The sequence below is a fragment of the Lonchura striata genome, chromosome 31, assembly GCF_046129695.1.
Source record: "Lonchura striata isolate bLonStr1 chromosome 31, bLonStr1.mat, whole genome shotgun sequence".
NCBI classification, from domain to species: Eukaryota; Metazoa; Chordata; class Aves; order Passeriformes; family Estrildidae; genus Lonchura; species Lonchura striata.
Window position 1 is genome coordinate 6207271 of NC_134633.1, and position 24244 is coordinate 6231514.

Consider the following 24244-nt stretch of genomic DNA (forward strand, 5'->3'; position numbering starts at 1 on the left):
GAACTGGGGGGGACTGGGGGGACTGGGAGGGACTGGGGGGGGACTGGGATGGACTGGGAGGGACTGGGAGGGAACTGGGGGGGACTGGGAGGGACTGGGGGGGAACTGGGAGGGACTGGGGGGGGGCTGGGGGGACTGGGAGGGACTGGGAGGGACTGGGGGGGACTGGGGGGGAACTGGGGGGGACTGGGAGGGACTGGGGGGGAACTGGGAGGGACTGGGATGGACTGGGAGGGACTGGGGGGGGACTGGGATGGACTGGGAGGGACTGGGAGGGACTGGGAGGGACTGGGGGGGAACTGGGGGGGACTGGGGGGACTGGGAGGGACTGGGGGGGACTGGGATGGACTGGGGGGGACTGGGATGGACTGGGAGGGAACTGGGAGGGACTGGGGGGGACTGGGATAAACTGGGAGGGACTGGGAGGGAACTGGGAGGGACTGGGAGGGACTGGGATAAACTGGGAGGGACTGGGAGGGAACTGGGAGGGACTGGGAGGGACTGGGATGGACTGGGATAAACTGGGAGGGACTGGGGGGGGACTGGGGGGGACTGGGAGGGACTGGGAGGGACTGGGGGGGAACTGGGGGGGACTGGGAGGGACTGGGGGGGAACTGGGAGGGACTGGGAGGGACTGGGAGGGACTGGGATGGACTGGGATAAACTGGGAGGGACTGGGGGGGACTGGGAGGGACTGGGGGGGAACTGGGGGGGACTGGGAGGGACTGGGGGGGGACTGGGAGGGACTGGGGGGGACTGGGGGGCACTGGGGGGGGAACTGGGGGGGACTGGGAGGGACTGGGGGGAACTGGGAGGGACTGGGAGGGACTGGGGGGAACTGGGAGGGACTGGGGGGGACTGGGATGGACTGGGAGGGACTGGGAGGGACTGGGAGGGACTGGGGGGAACTGGGAGGGACTGGGGGGGACTGGGAGGGACTGGGGGGGACTGGGATGGACTGGGAGGGACTGGGAGGGACTGGGGGGCACTGGGGGGGGAACTGGGAGGGACTGGGGGGGACTGGGGGGGACTGGGACAAACTGGGAGGGACTGGGGGGAACTGGGGGGGACTGGGAGGGACTGGGAGGGACTGGGAGGGACTGGGAGGGACTGGGGGGGACTGGGACAAACTGGGAGGGACTGGGGGGAACTGGGGGGGGACTGGGAAGCACTGGGAGCCCCTGGGTGGCACTGGGAGCCCCAGGGGGTCCGGGTGTGGCGGGTGACACGCGTGTCCCCAGGCACCGGGCCTGTAACATGTTCCTGGAGTCCTACCGGCTCTCGTGGCTGGCCCGGGAGCAGCCGCCCTTCGAGGACCGCATGATCGACGACCTCTCGGTGAGGGACCCACACCCTGAGGGGCTGGGGACACCCCTGGGGGGCTGGGGACACCCCTGAGGGGCTGGGGACATCCATCGGGGTTTGGGGACACCCCTGGGGGGCTGGGGACACCCCTGAGGGCTTGGGGACATCCATTGGGGTTTGGGGACACCCCTGAGGGGCTGGGGACACCCCTGAGGGGCTGGGGACACTCCTGAGGGCTTGGGGACATCCATCGGGGTTTGGGGACGTTCCTGAGAGGCTGGGGATGTTCCTGAGGGCTTGGGGACATTCCTGAGCGGTTGGGGATGTTCCTGAGGGGTTGGAGACATCCATCGGGGTTTGGGGATGTTCCTGAGGGGCTGGGGATGTTCAAGAGGGGTTGGGGACACCACAGAGGGGCTGGGGACACCCCTGAGGGGCTGGGGACATCCATCGGGGTTTGGGGACGTTCCTGGTTCCTGAGGGGTTGGGAACGTTCCTGAGGGCTTGGGGACATTCCTGAGCGGTTGGGGATGTTCCTGAGGGGTTGGAGACGTTCCTGAGGGGTTGGGGATGTTCCTGAGGGCTTGGGGACACCCCTGAGGGGCTGGGGACATCCATCGGGGTTTGGGGACGTTCCTGAGGGCTTGGGGACATTCCTGAGGGGTTGGAGACGTTCCTGAGGGCTTGGGGACACCCCAGAGGGGCTGGGGACACCCCTGAGGGCTTGGGGACATCCATCGGGGTTTGGGGACGTTCCTGAGGGGCTGGGGACACGCCTGGGGGGCTGGGGACACCCTTGAGGGGTTGGGGATGTTCCTGAGGGATTGGAGACATCCATCAGGGTTTGGGGACATCCATCAGGGATCTGGGGACATCCATCAGGGGTTGGGGACGTTCCTGAGGGGTTGAGGACATTCACTGGGGGTTTGGGGGCATCCATTGGGGGTTTCGGGACCTCCCTGAGGTCAGTTTGGGGACCCCCCCGGATTTGGGGACCCCTTTGAGGTGGGTTTGGGGACCCCCCGGGGTTGGGGACCCCCTGAGGCAGGTTTGGGGACCCCCCCGGGTTTGGGGACCCCCCTGAGCCGGGTTTGGGGACCCCCCGGATTTGGGGACCCCCCTGAGGTGGGTTTGGGGACCCCCCCGGATTTGGGGACCTCCCTGAGGTCAATTTGGGGACCCCCCCGGGTTTGGGGACCCCCCTGAGCCGGGTTTGGGGAACCCCCGGGGTTGGGGACCCCCATGAGCCGGGTTTGGGGACCCCCCCGGGGTTGGGGACCCCCTGAGGCAGGTTTGGGGACCCCCCCGGGTTTGGGGACCCCCTGAGCCGGGTTTGGGGACCCCCCCGGGGTTGGGGACCCCCCTGAGGTGGGTTTGGGGACCCCCCCGGATTTGGGGACCCCTCTGAGGTGGGTTTGGGGACCCCCCCGGATTTGGGGACCCCCCTGAGCCGGGTTTGGGGACCCCCCCCGGGTTCGGGAACCCCCCTGAGGTGGGTTTGGGGACCCCCCGGATTTGGGGACCCCCCTGAGCCGGGTTTGGGGACCCCCCCCGGGTTCGGGAACCCCCCTGAGGTGGGTTTGGGGACCCCCCCGGGTTTGGGGACCCCCCTGAGCCGGGTTTGGGGACCCCCCCGGGGCAGAAGTCGGGGCGCGAGGAGGAGGAGGAGGAGGAGGAGGCGGAGGCGCGGCCGGACCCGCTGCACCAGCTGATCCTGCACTTCAGCCGCACGGCGCTCACCGAGCAGAGGTGACCCGAACCCCCAAATCCCCGGGGACCCCGAAACCGACCCCAAATCCCTGAGGGGACCCCGAAACCGACCCCAAATCCCCGGGGACCCCAAATCCCGACCCCAAATCCCTGAAAGGACCCCGAAACCGACCCCAAATCCCCGGGGACCCCGAAACCCCCCCCCAAATCCCCGGGGACCCCGAAACCGACCCCAAATCCCGAGGTGACCCCGAACCCCCAAATCCCCGGGGACCCCAAATCCCAAATCACGACCCCAAATCCCTGAGGGGACCCCGAAACCGACCCCAAATCCCTGAGGGGACCCTGAAACCCCCCCCCAAATCCCCGGGGACCCCGAAACCCCCCAAACCCTGAGGGGACCCTGAAACCCCCCGCAAATCCCTGAGGAGACCACAAATCCAACACCAAATCCCTGGGGACCCCAAATCCCGAGGTGACCCCGAACCCCCAAATCCCCGGGGACTCCCAAACCGACCCCAAATCCCTGAGGGGACCCCAAACCCCAAATCCCAACCCCAAATCCCTGAGGGGACCCCGAAACCGACCCCAAATCCCCGGGGACCCCAAATCCCAAATCACGACCCCAAATCCCTGAAAGGACCCCGAAACCGACCCCAAATCCCCGGGGACCCCAAATCCCAAATCCCAACCCCAAATCCCTGAAAGGACCCCGAAACCGACCCCAAATCCCCGGGGACCCCGAAACCCCCCCCAAATCCCTGAGGGTACCCCGAAACCAACCCCAAATCCCCGGGGACCCTGAAACCCCCCAAACCCCGAGGGGACCCCAAAACCGACCCCAAATCCCTGAGGAGACCACAAATCCAACCCCAAATCCCTGGGGACCCCAAATCCCGAGGTGACCCCGAACCCCCAAGTCCCCGGGGACTCCCAAACCGACCCCAAATCCCTGAGGGGACCCCGAAACCCCCCCCAAATCCCTGAGGGCACCCCGAAACCGACCCCAAATCCCCGGGGACCCCAAATCCCAAATCCCGACCCCAAATCCCTGAGGGGACCCCGAAACCGACCCCAAATCCCCGGGGACCCCAAATCCCTGAGGGGACCCTGAAACCGACCCCAAATCCCCGGGGACCCCAAATCCAACCCCAAACCCCGAGGTGAACCCAAAACCACCCCAAATCCCTGGGGACCCCGAAATCCCACGGGGGGGGGAACCCTGAATCCCCGAATTCTATTGGGAGAGACCCCAAAACCCATTCTGGGCACCCCAAAACCCACCCTGGGCACCCCAAACCCCATCCTGGGCACCCCAAATCCCACCCTGGGCACCCCAAAACGCATCCTGGGCACCCCAAATCCCATCCTGGGCACCCCAAAATCCACCCTGGGCACCCCAAATCTCATCCTGGGCACCCCAAATCCCACACCGGGCACCCCAGATCCCACCCTGGGCACCCCAAATCCCACCCTGGGCGCCCCAAATCCCATCCTGGACACCCCAAATCTCATCCTGGGCACCCCAAACCCCATCCTGGGCACCCCAAATCCCACCCTGGGCACCCCAAACCCCACCCTGGGCACCCCAAAACCCGGGGTGGCACCTGAGGCTCACCTGGGTCCCCTTTTGGGGGGTCCCCCCGTGTCCTCGCCCTGCAGCCACCTGGAGCAGGATCACCTGTACATGGCCTACGCCGGGATCATGGCCAAGGTGAGCACCCCAAAACCCAGCACGGCACCCCAAAACCCAGCACGGCACCCCAAAACCGGGGCACCCCAAAACCCAGCACGGGGCCCCAAAACCCAGCACGGCACCCCAAAACCCAGCATGGCACCCCAAAACCGGGGCACCCCAAAACCCAGCATGGGCACCCCAAAACCCAGCACGGGCACCCCAAAACCCAGCATGGGACCTCAAAACCCAGCACGGGGCCCCAAAACCCAGCACGGACACCCCAAAACCGGGGCACCCCAAAACCCAGCATGGGCACCCCAAAACCCCAGCAGGGGACCCCAAAACCCAGCACGGGGCCCCAAAACCCAGCACGGGACCCCAAAACCCAGCACAGGCACCCCAAAACCCAGCATGGGACCCCAAAACCCCAACACCGAGCACCCCAAAACCGGGGCACCCCAAAACCCAGCACGGGACCCCAAAACCCAGCACGGACACCCCAAAACCCAGCATGGGACCCCAAAACCCAGCACAGGCACCCCAAAACCCAGCAGGGGCACCCCAAAACCCAGCATGGGCATCCCAAAACCGGGACTCCCCAAGTGCTGAGGGCTTGGGGGTCCCCGAGGTCATTTTGGGGGTGCAGGGGCCGAGATTGGGGTGGGGTCCCCAGGGATTTTGGGGTGGGTCACAGGGATTTTGGGGGGCCCCAGGGATTTTGGGGTGTTTGAGGGATGAGGGGGAGTTTTGGGGGGTCCCCAGGAATTTTGGGGCGGGGGTCACAGGGATTTTGGGGGGTCCCAGGGATTTTGTTGGGGGGGGTCATAGGGATTTTGGGGTGTCCCAGGGATTTTGGGGGGGGGGGTCCCAGGGATTTTGGGGTGTCCCAGGGATTTTGGGGGGGGGGTCCCAGGGATTTTGGGGTGTCCCCAGGGATTTTGGGGTGTTTCAGGGATGAGGGGGAGTTTTGGGGTGTCCCCAGGAATTTTGGGTGCATTATCAGGGATTTTGGGGTGTTTCAGGGATGAGGGGGAGTTTTGGGGGGTCCCCAGGAATTTTGGGTGCATTATCAGGGATTTTGGGGTGTTTCAGGGATGAAGGGGGGTTTTGGGGGGTCCCCAGGGATTTTGGGGTGTTTCAGGGATGAGGGGGAGTTTTGGGGGGTCCCCAGGAATTTTGGGGCCCCCCAGGCTGTTTTTGGGGGGGGTTTCCTAATTTGGGGACCCCCCCCATTGCCCCAGAGCTGCCACACCGAGGAAGGCGAGGAGGAGGAGAAGGAGGAAGAGGAGAAGGAAGAGGAAGAGGCCGAGGATTCCTTTGAGGTGGGGGGAACCCCAAAAACCCCCTGACCCCCCCGTGACCCCGTGACCTCTCCGTGACCCCTGACCTCTCCGTGACCCCAGGAGAAGGAGATGGAGAAGCAGAAGCTGCTGTCGCAGCAGGCGCGGCTGCACACGCGGGGGGCGGCCGAGATGGTGCTGCAGATGATCAGCGCCTGCAAGGGTGAGTGACCACTGAGTGACCACTGAGTGACCACTGAGTGACCGCTGAGTGACCGCTGAGTGACCACTGACCGCTGAGTGACCACTGAGTGACCTCTGAGTGACCGCTGAGTGACCACTGAGTGACCACTGACCATGAGTGACCACTGAGTGACCTCTGAGTGACCGCTGAGTGACCACTGAGTGACCACTGGCCATGAGTGACCACTGAGTGACCACTGAGTGACCACTGACCATGAGTGACCGCTGAGTGACCGCTGAGTGACCACTGAGTGACCACTGACCAGTGAGTGACCACTGACCAGTGACCACTGACCAGTGAGTGACGAGTGAGTGACCACTGACCATGAGTGTGCAGCCGAGATGGTGCTGCAGATGATCAGCGCCTGCAAGGGTGAGTGACCACTGAGTGACCACTGAGTGACCACTGACCACTGAGTGACCACTGAGTGACCAGTGACCAGTGAGTGACCACTGACCGCTGAGTGTGCAGCCGAGATGGTGCTGCAGATGATCAGCGCCTGCAAGGGTGAGTGACCGCTGAGTGACCACTGAGTGACCACTGAGTGACCGCTGAGTGACCGCTGAGTGACCAATGAGTGACCACTGAGTGACCACTGACCATGAGTGACCGCTGAGTGACCAATGAGTGACCAATGAGTGACCACTGACCAGTGAGTGACCACTGACCATGAGTGTGCAGCCGAGATGGTGCTGCAGATGATCAGCGCCTGCAAGGGTGAGTGACCACTGAGTGACCACTGAGTGACCACTGACCACTGAGTGACCACTGACCATGAGTGACTGCTGAGTGACCGCTGAGTGACCACTGACCATGAGTGACCACTGAGTAACAGCTGAGTGACCACTGACCAGTGAGTGACTGCTGAGTGACCACTGACCACTGAGTGACCACTGACCATGAGTGACCGCTGAGTGACCGCTGAGTGACCACTGACCATGAGTGACCACTGACCACTGAGTGACCACTGAGTGACCACTGAGTAACTGCTGAGTGACCGCTGAGTGACCACTGACCGCTGAGTGACCACTGACCATGAGTGACTGCTGAGTGACTGCTGAGTGACCACTGACCACTGAGTGACCCCTGACCATGAGTGACCGCTGAGTGACCACTGAGTGACTGCTGAGTGACCACTGACCATGAGTGACCGCTGAGTGACCCTCGGTGACCCCGGTGACCCCGGTGACCCTGTCCCACCTGTCCCCAGGTGAGCGGGGGGCCATGGTCTCCTCCACCCTCAAGTTGGGCATCTCCATCCTCAACGGGGGCAACGCCGACGTGCAGCAGGTGAGCGGGCACACCTGTGTCACCTGTGCCACCCCAGTGTCACCTGTGCCACCATCTGTGTCACTGTCACACCTGTGCCACCCCAGTGCCACCTGTGTCACCTGTGCCACCTCAGTGTCACCTGTGCCACCACCTGTGCCACCCCAGTGCCACCTGTGCCACCCCAGTGCCACCTGTGCCACCTGTGCCACCACCTGTGCCACACCTGTGCCACCTCAGTGTCACCTGTGCCACCTGTGTCACCCCAATGTCATCTGTGTCACCTGTGCCACCATCTGTGTCACTGTCACACCTGTGCCGCCACCTGTGTCACCTGTGTCACCTGTGCCACCATCTGCGTCACACCTGTGTCACACCTGTGCCACCTGTGCCACCCCAGTGTCACCTATGTTACCTGTGCCACCATCTGTGTCACTGTCACACCTGTGCCACCCCAGTGTCACCTGTGTCACCTGTGCCACCCCTGTGCCACCCCAATGTCACCTGTGCCATCATCTGTGTCACCTGTGTCACCTGTCCCCAATGTCCCCAATGCTGTCCCCAATGTCCCACCTGTCCCACCTGTCCCCAGTGTCCCACCTGTCCCCAGTGTCCCACCTGTCCCCAATGTCCCACCTGTCCCCAGTGTCCCCAATGTCCCCAATGTCCCACCTGTCCCACCTGTCCCTCACCTGTCTCACCTGTCCCACCTGTCCCCAGTGTCCCCAATGTCCCCAATGTCCCACCTGTCTCACCTGTCTCACCTGTCCCACCTGTCCCACCTGTCCCTCACCTGTCCCACCTGTCCCACCTGTCCCCAGTGTCCCACCTGTCCCCAATGTCCCCAATGTCCCACCTGTCCCACCTGTCCCCAGTGTCCCACCTGTCCCCAATGTCCCCAATGTCCCCAATGTCCCACCTGTCTCACCTGTCCCACCTGTCTCACCTGTCCCCAATGTCCCCAATGCCCACCTGTCCCACCTGTCCCACCTGTCCCACCTGTCCCACCTGTCCCCAATGTCCCCAATGTCCCCAATGTCCCCAATGTCCCACCTGTCCCCAATGTCCCACCTGTCCCACCTGTCCCTCACCTGTCCCACCTGTCCCCAGTGTCCCCAATGTCCCCAATGTCCCACCTGTCCCACCTGTCCCACCTGTCCCACCTGTCTCACCTGTCCCACCTGTCCCACAGAAGATGCTCGAGTACCTCAAGGCCAAGCGCGAGGTCGGCTTCTTCCAGAGCGTGCAGGCGCTGATGCAAACCTGCAGGTACGGGGGGGACCCCAAAAAAAACTGGGGTCACCCTGGGGGAATTGGGGTCACCCCTGAGGGAATTGGGGTCACCTGGGGGAATTGGGGTCACCTGGGGGAATTGGGATTACCCCTGAGGGAATTGGGGTCACCTGGGGGAATTGGGGTCACTCCATGGGAATTGGGGTCACCTGGGGGAATTGGGATCACCTGGGGGAATTGGGGTCACCCCTAAGGGAATTGGGGTCACCTGGGGGAATTGGGGTCACCTGGGGGAATTGGGATTAACCCTGAGGGAATTGGGGTCACCTGGGGGAATTGGGGTCACCTGGGGGAATTGGGGTCACTCCATGGGAATTGGGGTGCCCCCCGTGGGAATTGGGGTCACCCCTGAGGGAATTGGGGTCAATCCATGGGAATTGGGGTGCCCCCAGTGGGAATTGGGGTGCCCCCCATGGGAATTGGGGTCACCCTGGGGGAATTGGGGTCACCCCTGAGGGAATTGGGGTCACTCCATGGGAATTGGGGTGCCCCCCGTGGGAATTGGGGTCACCCCTGAGGGAATTGGGGTGCCCCCCGTGGGAATTGGGGTCACCCTGGGGGAATTGGGGTCATCCCTGAGGGAATTTGGGTCACTTTGGGGGAATTGGGGTCCACCCATGGGAATTGGGGTCACCCCATGGGAACTGGGGTCCCCCCGCGGGAACTGGGGTCCCCCCGCGCCGGCAGACCCCCGGGGGGGGCCGTGCGGGTTTTGGGGTGCCCCTGACCCCCCTCCCGCAGCGTGCTGGACCTGAACGCCTTCGAGCGGCAGAACAAGGCCGAGGGGCTGGGCATGGTCACCGAGGAGGGCACCAGTGAGTGGGGACCCCCCCCGGGACCCCCGGGACCCCCGGGACCCCCCGGGACCCCCGGAGGGGCTGGGCAGGCTGAAATGAGGGGGGGTCCCCCCGTTCTGCACCCCAAAACCCCCGCGCTGCTCCACCCCAAGCCCCTGCTGAGAGTGTGGCCTAAAACCCCCAAAATCTAATGTCCCCCCACTCCCAATTCCTGCCCTAAAACCCCCCAAAATCTAATGCCCCCCCACCCCTAAAACCCCCCAAAAATCTAATGCCCCCCGACCCCTAATGCCCCCCAATTCCTGCCATAAAACCCCCCAAAATCTAATGCCCCCCCACCCCTAATGCCCCCCAATTCCTGCCCTTAAACCCCCCCAAAATCTAATGCCCCCCCACTCCCAATTCCTGCCCTAAAACCCCCCAAAATCTAATGCCCCCCGACCCCTAATGCCCCCCAATTCCTGCCCTAAAACCCCCCAAAATCTAATGCCCCCCCACCCCTAATGCCCCCCAATTCCTGCCCTAAAACCACCCAAAATCTAATGCCCCCCACCCCTACTGCCCCCCAATTCCTGCCCTAAAACCACCCAAAATCTAATGCCCCCCCACCCCTAATGCCCCCCAATTCCTGCCCTAAAACCCCCCAAAATCTAATGCCCCCCACTCCCAATTCCTGCCCTAAAACCACCCAAAATCTAATGCCCCCCCACCCCTAAAACCCCCCAAAATCTAATGCCCCCCCACCCCTAATGCCCCCCAATTCCTGCCCTAAAACCCCCCAAAATCTAATGCCCCCCACTCCCAATTCCTGCCCTAAAACTCCCCAAAATCTAATGCCCCCCCACCCCTAAAACCCCCCAAAAATCTAATGCCCCCCCACCCCTAATGCCCCCCAATTCCTGCCCTAAAACCCCCCAAAATCTAATGCCCCCCCCCCTAATGCCCCCCAGTTCCTGACCTAAAACCCCCAAAAATCTAATGCCCCCCCACCCCTAATGCCCCCAATTCCTGCCCTAAAACCCCCAAAAATCTAATGCCCCCCCACCCCTAATGCCCCCAATTCCTGCCCTAAAACCCCCCAAAATCTAATGCCCCCCCCACTCCCAATTCCTGCCCTAAAACCCCCCAAAATCTAATGCCCCTCCACTCCCAATTCCTGCCCTAAAACCACCCAAAATCTAATGCCCCCCCCACCCCAATTTTCCCCCTGGATCCCAAATTCCCACCAACCCTAATTCCCCCCACCCCAATTTTCACCTGGACCCCCCCAATTTTCCCCCTGGATCCCTAATTCCCCGCTGCACCCCCAATTCCCCACTTGGATCCCCAAATTCTCCCCACCCTCCTAATTCCCCCCACCCCAATTTCCCCGCTGCACCCCCAATTCCCCCCCTGGATCCCCAAATTCTCCCCACCCTCCTAATTCCCCCCACCCCAAATCTTTCCCTGGACCCCCCAATTTCCCCCCCTGAAACCCAATGTCCCCCAACTCTAATTCCCCCCACCTCAAATCTTTCCCTGGACCCCCCAATTTCCCCCCCTGAAACCCAATGTCCCCCAACCCTAATTCCCCCCACCCCAAATCTTTCCCTGGACCCCCCAATTTCCCCCCGGTGCCCCCCAAAACCCCCGTCCCCCCCCCGCTCACTGTCTCTTCTCTCCCCCCGGCTCCGCTGGCAGTCATCAGCCGGGAGAACGGTAAATATGGGGCGGGACCAGGGGGCTATAGGGCCAGGGGGCTATAGGGCCAGGGGGATATAGGGGCAGGGGGCTATAGGGGCAGGGGGATATAGGGGCAGGGGGCTATAGGGGCAGGGGGATATAGGGGCAGGGGGATGTAGGGGCAGGGGGCTATAGGGGCAGGGGGCTATAGGGCCAGGGGGCTATAGGGGCAGGGGCTATAGGGGCAGGGGGCTATAGGGGCAGGGGGATATAGGGGCAGGGGCTATAGGGGCAGGGGGATATAGGGGTAGGGGGATATAGGGGCAGGGGGATATAGGGGCAGGGGGATATAGGGGTAGGGGGCTATAGGGGCAGGGGGATATAGGGGCAGGGGCTATAGGGGCAGGGGGATATAGGGGTAGGGGGATATAGGGGCAGGGGGATATAGGGGTAGGGGCTATAGGGGCAGGGGGATATAGGGGTAGGGGGATATAGGGGCAGGGGGATATAGGGGTAGGGGGATATAGGGGCAGGGGGATATAGGGGCAGGGGGATATAGGGACAGGGGGATATAGGGACAGGGGGCTATAGGGGCAGGGGGATATAGGGGCAGGGGCTATAGGGGCAGGGGGATATAGGGCCAGGGGCTATAGGGGCAGGGGGCTATAGGGGCAGGGGGATATAGGGGCAGGGGCTATAGGGGCAGGGGGATATAGGGGCAGGGGGCTATAGGGGCAGGGGGATATAGGGGCAGGGGGATATAGGGGCAGGGGGCTATAGGGGCAGGGGGATATAGGGCCAGGGGGCTATAGGGGCAGGGGGATATAGGGGCAGGGGGCTATAGGGGCAGGGGGATATAGGGGCAGGGGGATATAGGGGCAGGGGGCTATAGGGGCAGGGGGATATAGGGCCAGGGGGCTATAGGGGCAGGGGGATATAGGGGCAGGGGGCTATAGGGGCAGGGGGATATAGGGCCAGGGGGCTATAGGGGCAGGGGGATATAGGGGCAGGGGGCTATAGGGACAGGGGGATATAGGGGCAGGGGGATATAGGGGCAGGGGGCTGCAGGAGGGCTCTGGGGCAGCTTATAGGGCTGGGGGGCTGTAAGGGGGCTGTGGGGGATTTGGGGCTGGGGGCTATGGGGGATTTGGGGCTGGGGGCTAAGAGGGATTATCATGGCTATGGGGGATTTGGGGGCTATGGGGGATTTGGGGCTGGGGGCTATGGGGAATTTGGGGCTGGGGGCTATGGGGGATTTGGGGCTGGGGGCTAAGAGGGATTATCATGGCTATGGGGGATTTGGGGCTGGGGTCTATGGGGAATTTGGGGCTGGGGGCTATGGGGAATTTGGGGCTGGGGGCTAAGAGGGATTATCATGGCTATGGGGAATTTGGGGCTGGGGGCTATGGGGAATTTGGGGCTGGGGGCTAAGAGGGATTATCATGGCTATGGGGGATTTGGGGCTGGGGGCTATGGGGAATTTGGGGGCCATGGGGGATTTGGGGCTGGGGGCTATGAGGGATTATCATGGCTATGGGGAATTTGGGGCTGGGGGCTATGAGGGATTATCATGGCTATGGGGGATTTGGGGCTGGGGGCCATGGGGGATTTGGGGGCTATGGGGGATTTGGGGCTGGGGTCCCCAGAGGCTCCGTGGGGCAGGGGGAGCAGGACGGGGGTGTCACTGTGTCCTTGCTTGTCCCCTGCGTGTCCCCTCCCTGCTAACCCCACCCCAATGTCCCCACTGCCACCTCGATGTCCCCGTGCCACCCCTAATGTCCCCGTGACACCCCAGCCTGTCCCTGTGCCACCCTCGATGTCCCTGTGCCACCCCTTATGTCCCTGTGCCACCCTCCATGTCCCCGTGCCACCCCAGCATGTCCCCGTGCCACCCCAGCCTGTCCCTGTGCCACCCTCGATGTCCCCGTGCCACCCCTAATGTCCCCATGCCACCCCTGATGTCCCTGTGCCACCCCTAATGTCCCCATGCCACCCCTGATGTCCCCGTGCCACCCCAGCATGTCCCCTATGCTGTCCCCATGCCACCCTGCTTGTCCCCTTGCCACTCTCTGGTGTCACTGTGCCATCTCGGGGTGTCCCCATGCCATTCTCTGGTGTCCCCGTGCCACCTCAGATTGTCCCTGTGCCACTCTCTGGTGTCCCTGTGCCATCTCGGGGTGTCCCCGTGCCATTCTCTGGTGTCCCCGTGCCACCTCAGATTGTCCCTGTGCCACTCTCTGGTGTCACTGTGCCACTCTCTGGTGTCACTGTGCCATCTCGGGGTGTCCCCATGCCACTCTCTGGTGTCCCTGTGCCACTCTCTGGTGTCCCTGTGCCATCTCGGGGTGTCCCCGTGCCACTCTCTGGTGTCCCTGTGCCACTCTGTGGTGTCACTGTGCCACCCTGGGGTGTCCCCGTGCCACCTCAGATTGTCCCTGTGCCACTCTCTGGTGTGAGTGTGGCATCTCGGGGTGTCCCTGTGCCACTCTATGGTGTCCCTGTGCCACTCTCTGGTGTCACTGTGCCATCTCGGGGTGTCCCCGTGCCACTCTCTGGTGTCCCTGTGCCACCCTGGGGTGTCCCTGTGCCACCTCAGATTGTCCCTGTGCCACTCTGTGGTGTCCCTGTGCCACTCTGGGGTGTCCCCGTGCCACTCTGGGGTGTCCCCGTGCCACCTCAGATTGTCCCCGTGCCACTCTCTGGTGTCACTGTGCCACTCTGGGGTGTCCCTGTGCCACCTCAGATTGTCCCTGTGCCACCCTGTGGTGTCCCTGTCACGTCAGGGTGTCCCTGTGCCACCCTGGGGTGTCCCTGTGCCACTCTGTGATGTCCCTGTCACATCAGGGTGTCCCTGTGCCGCCCTGGGGTGTCCCTGTGCCACCTCAGATTGTCCCTGTGCCACTCTGCGATGTCCCTGTCATGTCAGGGTGTCCCTGTGCCACTCTCTGGTGTCCCTGTGCCATCTCGGGGGTGTCCCTGTGCCACCTCAGATTGTCCCTGTGCCACTCTGCGATGTCCCTGTCACATCAGGGTGTCCCTGTGCCACCCTGTGGTGTCCCTGTGCCACCTCAGATTGTCCCTGTGCCACTCTGCGATGTCCCTGTCATGTCAGGGTGTCCCTGTGCCACTCTGGGGTGTCCCCGTGCCACTCTCTGGTGTCCCTGTCACGTCAGGGTGTCCCCATGCCACTCTGTGGTGTCCCCGTGCCAGTCTCTGGTGTCACCGTGCCACCTCAGATTGTCCCCGTGCCACCCTGCGGTGTCCCCGTGCCGCCCGTGGCCCGCGGTGACCCCGCTGTCCCCGTGTCCCCCCCGTGTCCCCCCAGGGGAGAAGGTGATGTCGGACGATGAATTCACCCAGGACCTGTTCCGGCTGCTGCAGCTGCTCTGCGAGGGCCACAACAACGGTGGGGACACCTGGGGACACCTGGGGACATGGGGGGACACCTGGGGACACCTGGAGACACCTGGGGACACGGGGGGACACCTGGGGACATTGGGGGGACACCTAGGGACATGGGGGGACACCTGGGGACACCTGGAGACATGGGGGACACCTGGGGACATGGGGGGACACCTAGGGACATGGGGGGACACCTGGGGACATTGGGGGGACACCTGGGGACAGCTGGGGACACGGGGGGACACCTGGGGACATGGGGGGGAACACCTGGGGACACGGGGGGGACACCTGGGGACACATGGAGGACATGGGGGGACACCTGGGGGACACAAAGGGACACCTGGGGACACGGGGGGGACACCTGGGGACATGGGGGGGACACCTGGGGACATGGGGGGACACAAAGGGATACCTGGGGACATGGGGGGACACCTGGGGACATGGGGGGGACACCTGGAGACACATGGAGGACATGGGGGGACACCTGGGGACATGGGGGGACACCTGGAGACACATGGAGGACATGGGGGGACACCTGGGGACATGGGGGGGACACCCGGGGACAGCTGGGGACACGGGGGGACACCTGGGGACATAGGGGGGACACCTGGGGACACCTGAGGACACGGTGGGGACACCTGGGGGACACGAGGGGGACACCTGGGGACACATGGAAGACATGGGGGGACACCTGGGGGACACAAAGGGACACCTGGAGACACCTGGGGGACACCTGGGGACACGGAGGGACACGAAGGGACACTTGGGGACATAGTTCGGGGGTCCCTGGGGCACGAGGGGCCAGGAAGAGGGCGGTGACTCAGGGAGGTGGGGACACCTGGGGACACCAGGTGACACCGAGGTGACCCAGGTGACACCGAGGTGACCCCCGGGGTGTCCCTGTCCCCCCACCCCCCACTCCCAGACTTCCAGAACTACCTGCGGACGCAGACAGGGAACACAACCACCATCAACATCATCATCTGCACCGTGGATTACCTGCTGCGCCTGCAGGTGACACACGCCTGTCCCCAGGGGTGGCCCCAGCACCCAGAGGTGACCGCCCCTGGCACCGTGTCCCCAGTGTCCCCAATGTCCCCAATGTCCCCAATGTCCCCAGGAGTCCATCAGTGACTTCTACTGGTACTACTCGGGCAAGGACGTCATCGACGAGCAGGGCAAGAGGAACTTCTCCAAGGCCATGGCCGTGGCCAAGCAGGTGTTCAACAGCCTCACCGAGTACATCCAGGTGGGTCCCCTGGACACCCCTGGGACCCCCAGACACACCTGGGACCCCCCTGAACACACCTGGGACCCCCCCAAACCCACCTGAGACCCCCTCAAACCCACCTGAGACCCACTTTGTACCCCTCCAAACCTCCCCATGGAGGTGTTCAACGGTCTCACCAAGTACATCCAGGTGAGTGTGGGCAGGTGGGACCCCCAAACACACCTGGGAACCCCCCAAAACCCACCTGGGAACCCCCCAAAACCCACCTGAGACCCACTTTGTACCCCTCCAAACCTCCCCATGGAGGTGTTTCACCGAGTACATCCAGGTGAGTGTGGGCAGGTGGGACCCCCAGACACACCTGGGAACCCCCCAAAACCCACCTGAGACCCCCCCAAACCCACCTGAGACCCCCTCAAACCCACCTGAGACCCACTTTGTACCCCACCAAACCTCCCCATGGAGGGCAGGTGGGACCCCCAGACACACCTGGGACCCCCCTGAACACATCTGGGACCCCCCAAACCCACCTGAGACCCCCCCAAACCCACCTGAGACCCACTTTGTACCCCTCCAAACCTCCCCATGGAGGTGTTCAACGGTCTCACCAAGTACATCTGGGTGAGTGTGGGCAGGTGGGACCCCCAAACACACCTGGGACCCCCCAAATACACCTGGGACCCCCCCAAACCCACCTGAGACCCCCTCAAACCCACCTGAGACCCACTTTGTACCCCTCCAAACCTCCCCATGGAGGTGTTTCACCGAGCACATCCAGGTGAGTGTGGGCAGGTGGGACCCCCAAACACACCTCGGACCCCCCTGAACACACCTGGGACCCCCAAACCCACCTGGGAACCCCCCAAAACCCACCTGAGACCTACCTGAGACCCCCCCAAACCCACCTGAGACCCACTTTGTACCCCTCCAAACCTCCCCATGGAGGTGTTTCACCGAGCACATCCAGGTGAGTTTGGGCAGGTGGGACCCCCAGACACACCTGGGACCCCCTGAACACACCTGGGACCTCCAAACCCACCTGAGACCCCCTCAAACCCACCTGAGACCCACTTTGTACCCCTCCAAACCTCCCCATGGAGGTGCTCAACAGCCTCACCGAGCACATCCAGGTGAGTGTGGGCAGGTGGGACCCCCAAACACACCTCGGACCCCCCTGAACACACCTGGGACCCCCAAACCCACCTGGGAACCCCCCAAAACCCACCTGAGACCTACCTGAGACCCCCCCCAAACCCACCTGAGACCCACTTTGTACCCCTCCAAACCTCCCCATGGAGGTGTTTCACCGAGCACATCCAGGTGAGTGCGGGCAGGTGGGACCCCCAAACCATCTGGGAACCCCCCAAAACCCACCTGAGACCCACTTTGTACCCCTCCAAACCTCCCCATGGAGGTGTTCAACGGTCTCACCAAGTACATCCAGGTGAGTGTGGGCAGGTGGGACCCCCAGACACACCTGGGACCCCCTGAACACATCTGAGACCCCCTCAAACCCACCTGAGACCCACTTTGTACCCCTCCAAACCTCCCCATGGAGGTGTTTCACCGAGCACATCCAGGTGAGTTTGGGCAGGTGGGACCCCCAAACACACCTGGGAACCCCCTGAACGCATCTGGGACCCCCCAAACCCACCTGAGACCCCCTCAAACCCACCTGAGACCCACTTTGTACCCCTCCAAACCTCCCCATGGAGGTGTTCAACAGCCTCACAGAGTACATCCAGGTGAGTGTGGGCAGGTGGGACCCCCAGACACACCTGGGACCCCCTGAACACACCTGGGACCCCCCTGAACACATCTGGGACCCCCAAACCCACCTGAGACCCCCTCAAACCCACCTGAGACCCACTTTGTACCCCTCCAAACCTCCCCATGGAGGTGTTCAACGGTCTCACCAAGTACATCCAGGTGAGTGCGGGCAGGTGGGACCCCCAGACACACCTGGGACCCCCCTGAACACATCTGGGACCCCCCAAACCCACCTGGGAACCCCCCCAAACCCACCTGAGACCCCCCCAAACCCACCTGAGTCCCACTTTGTACCCCTCCAAACCTCCCCATGGAGGTGTTCAACGGTCTCACCAAGTATATCCAGGTGAGTGTGGGCAGGTGGGACCCCCAGACACACCTGGGACCCCCTGAACACATCTGGGACCCCCCTGAACACATCTGGGACCCCCAAACCCACCTGAGACCCCCCCAAACCCACCTGAGACCCACTTTGTACCCCTCCAAACCTCCCCATGGAGGTGTTCAACGGTCTCACCAAGTACATCCAGGTGAGTGCGGGCAGGTGGGACCCCCAGACACACCTGGGACCCCCCTGAACACATCTGGGACCCCCCAAACCCACCTGGGAACCCCCCCAAACCCACCTGAGACCCCCCCAAACCCACCTGAGTCCCACTTTGTACCCCTCCAAACCTCCCCATGGAGGTGTTCAACGGTCTCACCAAGTATATCCAGGTGAGTGTGGGCAGGTGGGACCCCCAGACACACCTGGGACCCCCTGAACACATCTGGGACCCCCCTGAACACATCTGGGACCCCCAAACCCACCTGAGACCCCCCCAAACCCACCTGAGTCCCACTTTGTACCCCTCCAAACCTCCCCATGGAGGTGTTTCACCAAGTACATCCAGGTGAGTGTGGGCAGGTGGGACCCCCAAACACACCTGGGACCCCCTGAACACATCTGGGACCCCCAAACCCACCTGAGACCCCCTCAAACCCACCTGAGACCCACTTTGTACCCCTCCAAACCTCCCCATGGAGGTGCTCAACAGCCTCACCGAGTACATCCAGGTGGGACCCCTGGACACCCCTGGGACCCCCCAAGCCCCCCAGACCTGCCCAGTGCTCCCAGTGCCCCGGGGGGTCTCGGGGGTCCCTCCCAGTGCCCGGTGTCCCCCAGGGCCCCTGCACCGGGAACCAGCAGAGCCTGGCCCACAGCCGCCTCTGGGACGCCGTCGTCGGCTTCCTGCACGTCTTCGCGCACATGATGAAGAAGCTGGCCCAGGTGGGCGCTGGTTGGGTGCTGGTGGGGCGCTGGGGTGGCACTGGGAGTTACTGGGAGGTAACTGGGAGCTCCGGTGCGCAGGACTCGTCCCAGCTGGGGCTGCTGAAGGAGCTGCTGGACCTGCAGAAGGACATGGTGGTCATGCTGCTGTCCCTGCTTGAAGGTACCTGGGGAGAGTCCCCCTTGTGCCACCCAAGGTGTCCCCAGGTTCACCAGCTGTCCCCTGACCACCCAGATGTCTCCTGACCACCCAAAGTGTTCCCTGACCACCCAAAGTGTCCCTTGAACACCCGGATGTCCCCTGGACCACTCAAGGTGTCCCTTTGACCTCCCAGATGTCCCTTGACCACCCAAAATGTCCCTTGACCACCCAAGGTGTCCCCTGACCATCCAAAATGTCCCTTGACCACCCAAGGTGTCCCCTGACCACCCAAGGTGTCCCCTGACCATCCAAAATGTCCCTTGACCACCCAGCTGTCCCCTGACCACCCAAAGTGTCCCTTTGACCACCAAGTGTCCCCTGACCACCCAAGGTGTCCCTTTGACCACTCAAGGTATCCCCAGACCACCCAAAGTGTCCCTTGACCACCCAGGTGTCCGTTGACCACCCAAGGTATTCCTTTGACCTCCCAGATGTCCCTTTGACCACCCAAGGTGTCCCTTGACTATCTAAGGTGTCCCTTGACCACCCAAGGTGTCCCTTGACCTCCCAGATGTCCCTTTGACCACCCAAGGTGTCCCTTGACCACCCAAGGTGTCCCTTGACCACCCAAGGTGTCCCTTGACCTCCCAGATGTCCCTTTGACCACCCAAGGTGTCCCTTGACCACCCAAGGTGTCCCTTGACCACCCAGCTGTCCCCTGACCACCCAAGGTGTCCCTTGACCACCCAAGGTGTCCCTTGACCATCCAAAATGTCCCTTGACCACCCAAGGTGTCCCTTGACCACTCAAGGTGTCCCCTGACCATCCAAAATGTCCCTTGACCACCCAAGGTGTCCCTTGACCACCCAGCTGTCCCCTGACCATCCAAAATGTCCCTTGACCACCCAGGTGTCCCTTTGACCACTCAAGGTGTCCCTTGACCATCCAAAATGTCCCTTGACCACCCAGCTGTCCCCTGACCACCCAAGGTGTCCCTTGACCACCCAGCTGTCCCCTGACCACCCAAGGTATTCCTTTGACCTCCCAGATGTCCCTTTGACCACCCAAGGTGTCCCTTGACTATCTAAGGTGTCCCTTGACCACCCAAGGTGTCCCTTGACCATCCAAAATGTCCCTTGACCACCCAAGGTATCCCCTGATCACCCAAAGTGTCCCTTGACCACCCAAGGTGTCCCTTGACCTCCCAGATGTCCCTTTGACCACCCAAGGTGTCCCTTGACCTCCCAGCTGTCCCTTTGACCACCCAAGGTGTCCCCTGACCACCCAAGGTGTCCCCATGCCCCCCAGGCCGTCCCCTCGGCTCCGGGGCCGCCCGCAGAGCGGTGACGCCGCCGTGTCCCCGCAGGGAACGTGGTGAATGGCACCATCGCCCGGCAGATGGTGGACATGCTGGTGGAGTCCTCCAGCAACGTCACCATGATCCTCAAGTTCTTCGACATGTTCCTGAAGCTGCGCGACATCGTTTCGTCCGACGCCTTCCGCCACTTCGTCACCGACCCGCGCGGGCTCATCTCCAAGAAGGACTTCCAGAAGGCCATGGACAGCCAGAAGCAGTACGAGCCCGACGAGATCCAGTTCCTGCTCTCCTGCTCCGAGGCCGACGAGAACGAGATGATCGACGTGGAGAGCTTCGCCCAGCGCTTCCAGGAGCCGGCGCGCGACATCGGCTTCAACGTGGCCGTGCTGCTGACCAACCTGTCGGAGCACGTGCCGCACGACCAGCGCCTCAAGACCTTCCTGGAGCAGGCCGAGAGCATCCTGGATTATTTCCGACCCTTCCTGGGCCGCATCGAGATCATGGGGGCGGCGCGGCGCATCGAGCGCATCTACTTCGAGATCAGCGGCGCCAACAAGGCGCAGTGGGAGATGCCGCAGGTCAAGGAGTCCAAGCGCCAGTTCATCTTCGACGTGGTCAACGAGGGCGGCGAGGCCGAGAAGATGGAGCTCTTCGTCAACTTCTGCGAGGACACCATCTTCGAGATGCAGATCGCCTCGCGCATCTCCGAGGAGGAGGCGCCGCGCGACGAGGAGGAGGAGGAGGACGAGGACAGGGAGGAAGAGGAGCCGGCCGAGGCGCCGGCGCCGGCTCTGCTGGGTTTCGGGGCGCTGCGGCGGCTGCTGGGGTCCCCGCAGACGTGGCGCCGCAGGATCAGGAGGCTGCGCAAGAAGTCGGGGCGCGAGCTGGCGTGGGAGGCGGGCGCGGGCGCGGGGCGCGTGGCGCTGGGCGGCGTGCTGGGGGGACTGGGGGTGCTGGGGGCCGTGGGGCGCCTGGCCTGGAGCTCGCTCTTCGGCGGGGGGCTGGTGGAGGGGGCGCAGCGCCTGGGGGTCATCGAGGTGCTGGGCTCCATGCCCGACCCCACCCAGGACGCCGTGGGTGGCGGCGAGGCCGGGGTGGGCGACGAGGGGGGACCCCCAGAGCCGGAGCAGCCCCCCGAGGCGCAGCTGGAGGCGCCCCCGGCCGAGGAGGAGGAGGAGGAGGAGCGGCGGGAGGTGAAGGCGGTGCCGGCGGGGCCGGGGGCGCGCAAGGACCCCCATTTCAGGCTGGCGGCCCCCGACGCCCCCGGGGGGCTCGGGGACATCGGGGAGCCCCCCGGGGCTGACCCCCCCACGCCCGAGGGGACCCCCATCCTGCGCAGGAAGATCGGGGTAAGGGGGGGAAAAGGGGATTTTGGGGGTTTTTGGTGGGGGTCAGTGTGGAGGGTGGGGCGTGGGGAGATTTTGGGGGTCCCTGTGGCCGTTCCTGGTGGAGGAGTGTTGGGGGCACCCTTGGGGGGGAAATTCTGGGGGTCCCTTCGAGGGAGGGGGAGTCCCCGGGGTCCCCTGTGGAGGGTGGGACACCACGGAGGGTCCCCAAAACCCCCATCCCAACCCCCTCCATGGCCCTGCCCGGCCTCAGGGGCACTTTGGGGGGTCCCGGGGGGGATGTACCCCCCAACCCCCCAACTCGGACCCCCCTTGTCCCCCCCAGGAGATGGCGGAGCAGGCGGGGGAAGGCCAGAAGGAAGAGGAGCCCCCGGCCGAGACCGAGAAAGCCGAGTAAGGCCGGGGGGCTTGGGGAAGGGAATTTGGGGAGGGGTCCCTGCCCCGCGGGGGGCTGTCCCCGAGCCCCCCAAACCCACCGTGGGCCGCCGTCCCCCAGCACGGAGAACGGCGAGAAGGGCGGGGGTCCCGAGGGGCCCGAGGAGGAGCCCCGCGCCCCCCCGAAGCGGCGCAAGTCGGTGCCCCGGGAGCGCCGGGAGCCCCCGGCCGAGGGCGGCTTCGACTTCTGGGGAGAGCTGGAGGTGCAGAGGGTCAAATTCCTGGTAAGGGGGGGCCCGGGGGTCTCTGGGGGAGGGGGGTTTGGGATTTGGGGGGTCCCGGGTTGGGGGTGGTCCCCTGGATTGGCCGGTTCCGCTCCCTGCAGAATTACCTGTCGAGGAACTTCTACAACCTGCGGTTCCTGGCGCTGTTCCTGGCCTTCGCCATCAACTTCATCCTCCTCTTCTACAAGGTGGGGGGCTGGGGGGGAATTTGGGGGGGCTTGGAGCTCGGGGGGGGTGGTTTAGGGGGTCCTGGGTCGCCACAGAGCTGCTGAGATGAGGTGGGGACACCCCAGAGCCCGGCACTGCCGTCGGAGCTTGGGGTGGGGATGCACGGAGGGGTCTGGGGACACTTTGGGGGACCCCAGACCCCGGTATCCCAATCTGGGGGGTCCCCAGACCCCTATGACCCCACTGAGTGGGGTTTGGGGACACTTTGGGTGCCCCCAGACCCCAATACCCCATTCTGGGGGATCCCCAGACCCCTGTGACCCCACTGAGGGGGGTTTGGGGACCTTTTGGATGCCCCCAGACCCCAGTACCCATCATGGGGGGGCTCCCCAGACCCCAATACCCCATTCTGGGGGGTCCCCAGACCCCTGTGACCCCACTGAGGGGGGTTTGGGGACACTTGGGTGCCCTCAGACCCCAATACCCCATTCTGGGGGGTCCCCAGACCCCTGTGACCCCGCTCAGGGGGGTTTGGGGACACTTTGGGTGCCCCCAGACCCCAATACCCCATTCTGGGGGGTCCCCAGACCCCTATGACCCCACTGAGGGGGGTTTGGAAACACTTTGGGTGCCCCCAGACCCCGGTACCCATCATGGGGGGGCTCCCCAGACCCCAATATCCCATTCTGGGGGGTCCCCAGACCCCTGTGACCCCACTGAGGGAGGTTTGGGGACACTTTGGGTGCCCCCAGACCCCAATACCCCATTCTGGGGGGTCCCCAGACCCCTATGACCCCACTGAGGGGGGTTTGGGGACACTTTGGGTACACCCAGACCCCGGTACCCATCATGGGGGGGCTCCCCAGACCCCAGTACCCCATTTTGGGGGGTCCCCAGACCCCTATGACCCCACTGAGTGGGGTTTGGGGACACTTTGCATGCCCCCAGACCCCAATACCCCATTCTGGGGGATCCCCAGACCCCTGTGACCCCACTGAGTGGGGTTTGGGGACACTTTGCATGCCCCCAGACCCCAATACCCCATTCTGGGGGGTCCCCAGACCCCTATGACCCCACTGAGTGGGGTTTGGGGACACTTTGGATGCCCCCAGACCCCAATACCCCCGTTGTGGGGAGCTCTGGAGCCCCCCTGTCCCCGTGGGGGTCCCTCACCTGTCCCCCGTCCCCGCAGGTGTCCGAGCACCCCCCGGGCGCCCCGGAGGAGCCCGAGGGCTCCGGGGCGGCCCCCGAGGAGGACGGGGCCGTGCCGGGGGGCGCGGAGGCGGCGGGGGGGGTCCCGGAGGAGCCCGAGGTTTATTATTTCCTGGAGGAGAGCACGGGCTACATGGGCCCGGCCCTGCGCGGGCTGGCGCTGGCCCACACGCTGGTGGCCTTCCTGTGCATCATCGGCTACAACTGCCTCAAGGTGACCCCCCCGGGGTGTCCCCAAAACGCTCTGGGGGTCCCCAGTGGCTGGGTGTCCCCAGATCTGGGTGTCCTCAAACCTCTGTGTGTGTCCTCAAATCTGTGTGTGTCCCCAAATCCGTGTGTGTATCCCCAAATCTGTGTGTCCTCAAATATGTGTGTGTCCCAAAATCTGTGTGTGTCCCCAAATCTGTCCTCAAACCTCTGTGTGTGTCCTCAAATCTGTGTGTGTCCCCAAATCTGTGTGTGTCCCCAAATCTGTCCTCAAACCTCTG

The 24244-nt window shown here is 63.8% G+C and overlaps 1 protein-coding gene across 1 annotated transcript in view; it reads left to right on the forward strand.

Moving 5' to 3' along the window:
* LOC110481838 (ryanodine receptor 1-like) overlaps positions 1–24244 on the forward strand; it is a 154014-nt gene that overhangs the window by 117200 nt on the left and 12570 nt on the right. The window contains 21 exon segments of the mRNA XM_077789130.1: positions 1242–1338; positions 2948–3054; positions 4678–4729; positions 5935–6015; positions 6097–6196; positions 7428–7507; positions 8679–8755; positions 9521–9594; positions 11257–11274; positions 14564–14644; positions 15566–15654; positions 15761–15889; positions 18807–18911; positions 18993–19074; positions 20420–21448; positions 21493–21614; positions 21616–21720; positions 22043–22110; positions 22214–22376; positions 22478–22564; positions 23737–23986. Of these exon segments, the coding sequence (XP_077645256.1) occupies positions 1242–1338; positions 2948–3054; positions 4678–4729; positions 5935–6015; positions 6097–6196; positions 7428–7507; positions 8679–8755; positions 9521–9594; positions 11257–11274; positions 14564–14644; positions 15566–15654; positions 15761–15889; positions 18807–18911; positions 18993–19074; positions 20420–21448; positions 21493–21614; positions 21616–21720; positions 22043–22110; positions 22214–22376; positions 22478–22564; positions 23737–23986 (2996 nt within the window).